This window comes from Rhinopithecus roxellana, chromosome 7 (genome assembly GCF_007565055.1).
Source record: "Rhinopithecus roxellana isolate Shanxi Qingling chromosome 7, ASM756505v1, whole genome shotgun sequence".
Taxonomy (NCBI): domain Eukaryota; kingdom Metazoa; phylum Chordata; class Mammalia; order Primates; family Cercopithecidae; genus Rhinopithecus; species Rhinopithecus roxellana.
Window position 1 is genome coordinate 21040595 of NC_044555.1, and position 9641 is coordinate 21050235.

Sequence of the window (9641 nt, forward strand, 5' to 3'; positions counted from 1 at the left end):
TTACATTATTCAAGCTTTGCTTGGACAAGATTGTGCTGCTAAAAAGTGGCCTACAATACTTTTTTTTTTAAGACAGGGTTTCACTCCCGTCGCCCAGGCTGGAGTGCAGTGGCGCGATCTTAGCTCACTACAACCTCCGCGTCCTGAGCTCAAGCGATCCTCCTGCCACAACCTCCCGAGTAGCTGGGACTGCAAGCGCCCGCCACCATACCCGGCTAATTTTTGTACTTTTAGTAGAGACAGGGTTTCACCATGTTGGCCAGGCTGGTCTTGAACTCCTGGCCTCAAGTGATCCACCTGCCTCGGCCTCCCTAAGTGCTGGGATTACAGGCGTGAGCCACCGCACCAGGCCCTACACCACTTTTAAAAGTCGTGTTTCTTCTCTTTTTTATAATGTTGTACTTCTGATTTCTAGGGAATGATTCGCAAACTCACCCCTGACGCTATGTCCCTTGGACACTATCCTTCTATATACAAAAAGTGCCATTAACGAGTGGGTAGAACTCGAGGGGTGGAGCCTCCGTCCTTCGGCCTGAAGCGAATGTCCCTCAATGCGCCTGCGAGACTCCCACGCCCTGGGAAGGATGCCTATCGATTCGCTCTGGGCTCGGCAGCTCTTTCTGATAGCAGGCGGCCATCTTGCCTGGAGCCTGAGAAAGGGAGGAGAGACAGAAGGAACCGGCGACAGTGGTCTCAGGGCCGCTCCGGGGGGCCTCAAGAACCGGAGGCAGCCCCGGAGGTGGTTCCCGATCCCGGGCTATGCTCTTGGACCTGAGAAGGGAAGGCGGAGGGCGGCGGGGACAGGATGGATGGGGAATGTCAAGCAAGGAATGCTAGGCGGGGGAGGGGCGTTGCTATGGCGACTGGGGGGGGCGGTGTCTGTTCTGAATCGCTGTGTGTCACCCCGGCGCTGCCCAGGAAGGGCAGGGCTGGGGTGATGACCATGGTAACAGCCGGGTGGGAGTTCGTGACATCTCTGGCGCGGAGGGACTCGATGTCTATGGCAGTAGTCGCCTGGCGAAAGGGACGGAACTAGATCCCTTCGCTCGGGACGCTCACATTCCAGGCCCTTGTCCTGCAGGCTCCCGCGGGCGGACACGCCAGAGGAGGAGGCCGGGGAATGGCCGCGGTGTGGCAGCAAGTCTTAGCAGTGGACGCGAGGTGAGGCGTGGGGTCGCAGCCCACGGGAGCAGAACTTACTGTGGTGCATGCGCAATGGCGATAAGTGAGGCTGGGCGGAGAACTTGCCTTAATGCGGGTGCGTGGGCATGCCGGAGGTGAGCATGCGCAGTAGCGGGGGCGGGCACGCCCGCGGTGAGTTGGCTGGGCCAGAGAGGATTCAAAACAGCAAGCTGGGAAAGTGTGGTCAGATATGGGCATGCGCAAAGACGCTGCCTGTGAGAGGGAGGTGGGGCTCAAGCTAGTGACATCCTATCCCCTATGGGTGTCCCCTGGACTTTTTTTTTTTTTTACATCATCACTTCCCCATTCTGACCCCATCACCTCCCAACGCTGACCCCCTTAATGTCATTCTGACTTCTGTCGCCCTGGTATACCGACCCCAATTATTGTCTGCACTGACTCAGTCACCCCGTATGGACCCCAGCAGGGCAGCAGACTGACACTTGTCTGCAAACTGACCTCATGACCATGCTCATTATTACTGCAGACTCACTCCCACTGCAGGACCAAGAGGTCCATCACCACTGCTAGTCGTTCTAACCACCCAGGCCCCAGTCACTGCCACACATCTCACTCTCCTGCCCTATCCCCCGAGCTGATTGATTCCCTCTGTCCTGTGCCTGCTGCCTGCCCTGCATCCTGACCCTGCAGGTACAACGCGTACCGCACACCAACGTTTCCACAGTTTCGGACGCAGTATATCCGCCGGCGCAGCCAGCTGCTGCGGGAGAATGCCAAGGCTGGGCACCCCCCAGCACTGCGTCGGCAGTACCTAAGGCTTCGGGGGCAGCTGCTGGGCCAGCGCTACGGACCCCTCTCCGAGCCAGGCAGTGCTCGTGCCTATAGCAACAGCATCGTCCGCAGTAGCCGCACTACCCTGGACCGCATGGAGGTGAGCTCCTGGCCACATTCACCCCCTGGGCATACCCTGCCTGCACACTTTCACTCCACTGACTTTCATCAAGCACCTGCTCTTTGCTGGGCACTGTTCTGCATCAGCAGAGGACAAAAAGATAATATGCCAAGTAAATCAATAAACAGACAATAAACTTGGTGAACAGGTCAGTAAACATATAGCAAGCCCTGTCTTGAGTATCTGCTGAGCAGGGGGAGGGCAGGAACAGCAGAACTCATGAGGAAGCCACTGCAGTAATATAAGCGGGCAGTGGTGGTGGTGGCAGGGGGCACGGTGAGAAGTGATCTGGCTCTAGGTAGATTTTCAGGGCTCCACACCTCAAAGGTTCTCGGGTTTTTTGCAGGATGCACCCACCCTGACCCTTTCCATTTGCAGGACTTTGAGGATGATCCTCGGGCCCTGGGGGCCCGTGGGCACCGTCGTTCTGTCAGCCGAGGCTCCTACCAGCTGCAGGCACAGATGAACCGTGCTGTCTATGAGGACAGGTATGCACAGAGGCAACCAAGGCCGGGGACGGGTTGCAAGGAGGAGAGGGGCCCTGGGGCAATGGCAGACTGAACACTTTTGCATCTACCTCCTGTCACCCCTCACTTCCTATTGGGGCCCAGGCCCCCTGGCAGCGTGGTGCCCACGTCAGCGGCAGAGGCAAGTCGGGCCATGGCCGGGGACACATCACTGAGCGAGAACTATGCCTTTGCGGGCATGTACCATGTTTTTGACCAGCACGTGGATGAGGCAGGTGAGCCAGTGGGTGGCGGGTTCCATCACCAAGCATTTGCCCAAACTGTGACAACCAACCAAGGCATCCTTTTCTGAATCCAAGGCCCCTGGCACACCTCCAAAGGAGGAATGACCATCCGTAAAGCCTTTTGCAGACTGAAAATCCCTCTGCAAAGTGGTCTGCAGAGTCTCAGTGCTTCGTCTATTGGAAAGGGCCTCAGAAGCCTAAGAGAGCCCTTTGCAGCAGGCTGCCTGGGTTCCTGAGTCACTTGGAAGAGTTCAAAGCCTTTGCTGATGATAAATCCCCTTGCAGAGGGCAGAGTGGGCTACAGTGTCAAGGGTTTTGCAAACTGCCAAGAACTTGATTATAAAGTGTTCGCTAAGACAGGAACTTTCTCACATTGTAGAAGACTTGCAATCTGCAAAGGAGCTGCTAAGACTTAGAGAGTTTGGGCAGAGAGTCTTCTGGGGTTACAGTTCCCTTTGTCAGCCAAGGAAAGCCCTTTGCTGAGGCCACTGTGCCTCATGCCGTGGGGCCCCAGCCCCTGGCACACACGTCAGAGCCTTTTAGAGAGAAAAGTGCCCAATGAGTGTGCAGACTCCCACTAATGGCTTCTTGGCATTGCAGTCCCAAGGGTGCGCTTCGCGAATGATGACCGGCACCGCCTGGCCTGCTGCTCACTCGACGGCAGCATCTCCCTGTGCCAGCTGGTGCCCGCCCCACCCACAGTGCTTCGTGTGCTACGGGGCCACACCCGTGGTGTCTCTGACTTCGCCTGGTCCCTCTCCAATGACATCCTCGTGTCCACCTCACTGGATGCCACCATGCGCATCTGGGCCTCTGAGGATGGCCGCTGCATCCGGGAGATCCCTGACCCTGATGGCGCTGAACTGCTCTGCTGCACCTTCCAGCCCGTCAACAACAACCTCACCGTGGTCAGGCTCCAGGACACCCACTCATCAAGGGCTGATGGGCTGGGTCAGGAAGGCCATCTGAGGGATTCAGAGTATAAGGAGGGACAGCCAGGGGGGCCTAGGATCCCCCCACACCCCGCCCAATCTCGTCACAGCAGTCCTAGTGTGGTCAGACTTAAAAGGGAAGCAAATCAGAAGACAGGGGAGTGGGCCGGGCATGGTAGCTCACGCCTGTAATCCCAGCACTTTGGGAGGCTGAGGCGGGTGGATCACGAGGTCAGGAGATCAAGACCATCCTGGCTAACACGGTGAAACCCCGTTTCTACTAAAAATACAAAAAACTAGCCAGGCGTGGTGACGGGCGCCTGTAGTCCCAGCTACTCGGGAGGCTGAGGCAGGAGAATGGCGTGAACCCGGGAGGTGGAGCTTGCAGTGAGCCGAGCTGGCACCGCTGGGCGACAGAGCGAGACTCCTCTCAAAAAAAAAAAAAAAAAAAGACGGGAGTGCCATTCTTGGTCTGGGATGGCCTTGCTGTGGTACACTCCAGGGAGCACTGGCCAGGGGCAGGGTTCTGGCCCTGGGGCCCCTTTGGTCCCATCAGCTGCAGTCCTACAGTTTTCCAACTGCAGGGGCTACCTCTGAGGAGCAGGATGATGAGGCTGAGCCTTGTCTGGTCTGTCAGTGGCCCCACCATGTCAGACTCCAGTGTAGATTGGTCAGAGAGCAGGGGAAGGACATTAGAAAGTCTGGTGTAGCCCGGAGTGGGGTGGGGTGAGGTGAACTGCAGAGGAACTGACTACGGGTGAGCTTGTGGGCCGGGATCCTCCCCGCATCAGGAGCAGCCCCACAAGTTCCAGAAAGGAGCAGCCAGGGAGCAGGGGAAAGCTGGGATCACAGGCCTAGATGGGCCCTGTGGTTCTCACACTGTGGGAGGACCGACCAAGGGGCAGCATGATGGCTCTGAAGGCCCTTTAGTCCCATAGTAGCAGGTGGCCTACTCTGGGCACATTGCAAAAGGGGCTGGCTAGGGAGGTGGATTCATGCCTGGTCACCTTGTCTACCTGCCACAGCCGCACTGTGAATAGACTCTAATAGGGACTAGCCAGTCACATCAACAGCAGCCCCATTGTGGTCAGATTCAAGGAGGGCCTGGCTGGGAGCAGGATGATGGTCTGTGCATTCTCCCCACAGGTGGGGAACGCCAAGCACAACGTGCATGTCATGAACATCTCCACGGGCAAGAAAGTGAAGGGGGGCTCCAGCAAGCTGACGGGCCGTGTCCTTGCTCTGTCCTTTGATGCCCCTGGCCGGCTGCTCTGGGCGGGTGATGACCGTGGCAGTGTCTTCTCTTTCCTCTTCGACATGGCCACGGGTAGGCAGACAGCAGGCCTACATCTGAGTGCTCGCCCTCCAGCCCTTGCAGGGCACAGCCCTCACCCTCACCTTTGCCTTCCCTCCCTCTGCTGCTGCAGGGAAGCTGACCAAAGCCAAGCGTCTGGTGGTGCATGAGGGGAGCCCTGTGACCAGCATCTCAGCCCGGTCCTGGGTCAGCCGCGAGGCCCGGGATCCCTCACTGCTCATCAATGCTTGCCTCAACAAGCTGCTGCTCTACAGGTGGGTCCCCCATCAGGACCTCCTGGAGATGGAGGGCCTGCCTCCTCCAGCACACTGGGACAGTAGCTCATCTCCTCCATCAGGTTAATTTAATTGAGGGAGCAGTAGTAGCAGTTAACAGTAATAGCAATAGTGAGCACGTTTACAGCAATCACTGCGGCCAGGCCCTGTTCGAAGCAGTTTCCGCGTATCACCATATTGAATCCTTGCACCGACCTGTGAGGTAGGTGCTGTTATTATTTCCATTTTGCAGGCGAGCAAACTGAAGCATAAAATAGATTAGGGCTACCTAAAGCAGAGGCCTGTTTTCCTTTTTTCTTTTATTGTTTTTGTTTTTATTTTTGCGGGGGGCAATGTGGGGGTTACTGTCCCCACTCACATCTGTCATGTTGCCCAAATGTAGTTCTCAGCCTGGGCCACACATTGAAATGACCTGAAGAGCTTCAAAAACTCTTACCCGGGCCCCTCTGCAGGCCAGTAATTTCAGAAGCTTTGGGATGGGCCTGGGCATTGGTAGATTGAGAAATTCCCTAAGCGATATCTAGCCAGGCCTGAAAACCACTGCCTAACAGGATGCTTTTTATTCTACCCCTTTATCTCTCTCCTCCTTTTTAAACAATTTCTATATATACTTAAATTTTTTTTTTTTTTTTTTTTTTGAGACGGAGTCTTGCTCTGTCGCCCAGGCTGGAGTGCAGTGGCCGGATCTCAGCTCACTGCAAGCTCCGCCTCCTGGGTTCACGCTATTCTCCTGCCTCAGCCTCCCAAGTAGCTGGGACTACAGGCGCCCGCCACCTCGCCCGGCTAGTTTTTTTGTATTTTTTAGTAGAGATGGGGTTTCACCGAGTTAGCCAGGATGGTCTCGATCTCCTGACCTCGTGACCTCGTGATCCACCCGTCTCGGCCTCCCAAAGTGCTGGGATTACAGGCTTGAGCCACCGCGCCCGGCCTATACTTAAATTTTTTAAAATTTAAGTGTACCCTTAAGTTTGTACCCATTTCCCACAGCCTCTCCTTTCTTCCTCCTGCCACCTCTGGCCTCCTTCTGCCACAGTAAAGCCTATTAACAATCCACATCTTTCCACATATGCTTGTCTGTCTGCAAATCCTAGGCGTGTACACATATCCACGTGTGTTTTTAGTTGTGAGACAGGGTTTTGCTGTTACCCAGATTGGAGTGCAGTGGCATGATCATGGCTCACTGCAACCTCCAATTCCTGGGCTCACGCGATTCTCCCACCTCAGCCTAAGTAGCTGAGATTACAGGCACATGCCACCATGCTCGGCCAACATTTTAAATCTATTTTTTATAGAGATGAGGTTTTGCTGTGTTACCCAGTCTGGTCTCGAACTCATGGCCTCAAGTGATTCTCGCACTTTGGCCTCCCAAAGTGCTGGGATTACAGGCGTGAGCCACCTTGCCTAGCTCCCACCACAGTTTTGAAGGAAAGACATTTTAAAGAAATGGCCTTTTCTGGCCAGGCACAGTGGCTCACGCCTGTAATCCCAGCACTTTGGGAGGCCGAGGCAGGTGGATCACTTGAGGTCAGGAGTCCGAGACCAGCCTGGCCAACATGGCGAATCCCCTTCTGTACTAAAAATACAAAAATTAGCCGAGCTTGGTGGCAGGTGCCTATAATCTCAGCTACTCGGGAGGCTGAGGCTGAAGAATTGCTTGAACTTGGGAGGCGGAGGTTGCAGTGAGCCGAGATCGTGCCATTGCACTCCAGCCTGGACGACAGAGCCAGACTCCATCTCTTAAAAAAGAAAGAAAAAAGAAATGGCCGGCCGGACGCGGTGGCTCACTCCTGTAATCCCAGCACTTTGGGAGGCCGAGGCGGGCGGATCACAAGGTCAGGAGATCGAGACCACGGTGAAACCCCGTCTCTACTAAAAATACAAAAAATTAGCCGGGTGCGGTGGCGGGCGCCTGTAGTCCCAGCTACTAGGGAGGCTGAGGCAGGAGAATGGCGTGAATCCAGGAGGCGGAGCTTGCAGGGAGCCGAGATCGAGCCACTGCACTCCAGCCTGGTGGATGGAGTGAGACTCCGTCTCAAAAAAAAAAAAAAAAAAGAAATGGCCTTTCCTACATTTCAAGTTTCTCACCAGGCAATGCCTTGTGGCAACCCCCCGATCACCTGTGGGGACTGTGGTTTATTCTAAGGGCTGTGCAGTTTTCCACAGTGTGGGCGTACCATAGTGTGTTTATTTCCTCTCTTTGTGCTTGTCTTAACACCAGGATCTTTTAGAGACCCTTAGAAAGAAAAGCTAGTGAATGAAACTGCAGAGGTTGCCATTTATACCAACAGAGATGGTTTCTGAACCATCAGTAACTCACACATCAGTCCCTATTTATAGTTTATGCAGTCATCTCAGAATTGGGTTTCATAAGCTGGGTGTGGTGTGTGCCTATAGGTAGTCCCAGCTACTCGGGAGGCTGAGGCGGGAGGATCACTTGAGCCTGGGAGGTTGAGGCTGCAGTGAGCCATGATCGCACCACTATACTACAGCCTGGGTGACAGAGTGAGATCCTGTCTCAAAAACTAAAACAAAAAAAATGGGTTTCATGCACCTTGAAAAGAACTTAGGCACAGGGGTGGGGACATAGGCCCACAACTTGTCTCCCTGCTGGGGCTGTGTTTTGACCCGCTCTGTCATCCTCCTCTCAGGGTGGTAGACAACGAGGGGACCCTGCAGCTGAAGAGAAGCTTCCCCATCGAGCAGAGCTCACATCCTGTGCGCAGCATCTTCTGTCCCCTCATGTCCTTCCGCCAGGGGGCCTGCGTGGGTGAGTCCTGTAGGGACAGGGGATCTGGGTGACTGGGGAGGGGCAGGAGCCAGGGCTGGTGCCAACCTGGCTCAGACATCATGACACTTTGATGCCCTGACTTCCTGAGCCTCATGACCACTCCTGCCCCAACAGCCTCACTCTGGGACTCACAGCTCCAAACAGCTCAGAGAACTCACAGTTTGCACTTGGTCTCAGCCAAAAGGCCGAGAAGTGATGAAAACTCACACTTTGAACGCACTTCCCCCCAAACAGCCCAGAGACCTCGCACTCTGCACACAGTACCGAAACAGCCAGGCGACCTCCCATCTAGGAATGGGGCCCCCTCAAACCTCCCCAAGCCATGCTAGGACCTCACACCTCAGACATACACCCTTTAACACCTCAGACACCTCAGGGACTTCCCACCACGGGCACCCCAGGCGCCTCCCGATGGCCTCTCCCTCTCACCCCGACAGTGACGGGCAGTGAGGACATGTGCGTGCACTTCTTTGATGTGGAGCGGGCGGCCAAGGCTGCCGTCAACAAGCTGCAGGGCCACAGTGCACCTGTGCTTGATGTCAGCTTCAACTGCGACGAGAGCCTACTGGCCTCCAGTGACGCCAGCGGCATGGTCATCGTCTGGAGGCGGGAGCAGAAGTAGGGTCCTGTCAGCCCTGCTGCTGTCCTCCATCCCACCCCTCTTACTCCAGCCTCGTGTTGTAAATAAAGTTTCGGTGGTCGTGCTCAGGGCCAGCTCCCAACTCTGCCGGGGACGGGCAGGGCAGCGGGCAGCTCCAGGAACACAGTGGAATGGGGTTCATTGACTCATTCGTGCATTCATGCATCGACGGATTCATTCATTCCACAAGCATTGATTGAATGTCTGCTGGGTCACAGGCACCGTCTTAACTGTTTTACACACTCATGCATTCGATAGACATTAGTGAGCCCCGACCGTGTGCCAGGAACTGTTCTGAGCACTGGGGATACTGCTCTGACCTAAACTGACAGAAATGTCTGCCCTCATTGGGCTTGCATCATAATGGAGACAGTAGACAAAAATACGGAACAGGCCAGCTAATGATGAGTGGTATGAAGAAAATAAAGCAAGGATGGGAGACAGAGCTGCAGAAGTTGGGGGAGTGGGCTCTTTATGGTGACAGCATCAGGGAAGATGATCCTGACAGGGTGACTTTTTTGTTTCTGGTCACTCTGTCACCCAGGTTGGAATGCAGTGGCATGACCATAGCTCACTGCAGCCTCAGTCTCCGGGACTCAAGTGGCCCTCACTTAAGCCTCCCAAGTAGCTGGGACTATGGGTGTGTGCCACCACATCCGGGTACTTTTTGTATTTTTAGTAGAGACGGGATCTCGCCATGTTGCCCAGGCTGGTCTCGAACTCCTGGGCTCAAGCGATCCACTCACCTCAGCCTCCCAAAGTGCTGGGATTATAGGCGTGAACCACCACACCTGGCTCAGGGTGACATTTAAATAAAGACCTGAATGAAGTGAGTGGGAGTCATA

General features: G+C 55.2%; 1 protein-coding gene across 4 annotated transcripts; it reads left to right on the forward strand.

Annotated features, from left to right (window-relative positions):
- The first annotated feature begins 607 nt into the window (after positions 1–607).
- WDR13 (WD repeat domain 13) lies at positions 608–8928 on the forward strand. 4 transcript variants are annotated; one of them, XM_010361096.2, is made up of 10 exons: positions 608–739; positions 1082–1161; positions 1834–2074; positions 2474–2583; positions 2707–2837; positions 3447–3754; positions 4925–5105; positions 5206–5347; positions 8017–8135; positions 8594–8928. In XM_010361096.2, the coding sequence occupies exons 2-10, from the start codon at positions 1121–1123 to the stop codon at positions 8776–8778; spliced, it is 1458 nt and encodes a 485-aa protein (XP_010359398.1). In that variant the 5' UTR covers positions 608–739; positions 1082–1120; the 3' UTR covers positions 8779–8928. The 4 variants fall into 4 exon arrangements, with proteins under 4 accessions (XP_010359398.1, XP_010359399.1, XP_030789981.1 ...); XM_010361097.2 differs by having other exon boundaries at positions 618–739; positions 1868–2074; XM_030934121.1 differs by having other exon boundaries at positions 677–739; positions 1082–1277.
- Positions 8929–9641: the final 713 nt, after the last annotated feature.

What these genes read in the sequence shown, in the direction of transcription:
- WDR13 (XM_030934121.1), top strand. Translation starts at nt 1,216, where the DNA reads ATGGCGATAAGTGAGGCTGGGCGGAGAACTTGCCTTAATGCGGGTGCG. An exon ending in CGTGCTGTCTATGAGGACAG is followed by an intron (nt 2,584 to 2,706) that starts GTATGCACAGAG and finishes ATTGGGGCCCAG; the next exon opens with GCCCCCTGGCAGCGTGGTGC. An exon ending in AACAAGCTGCTGCTCTACAG is followed by an intron (nt 5,348 to 8,016) that starts GTGGGTCCCCCA and finishes TCCTCCTCTCAG; the next exon opens with GGTGGTAGACAACGAGGGGA.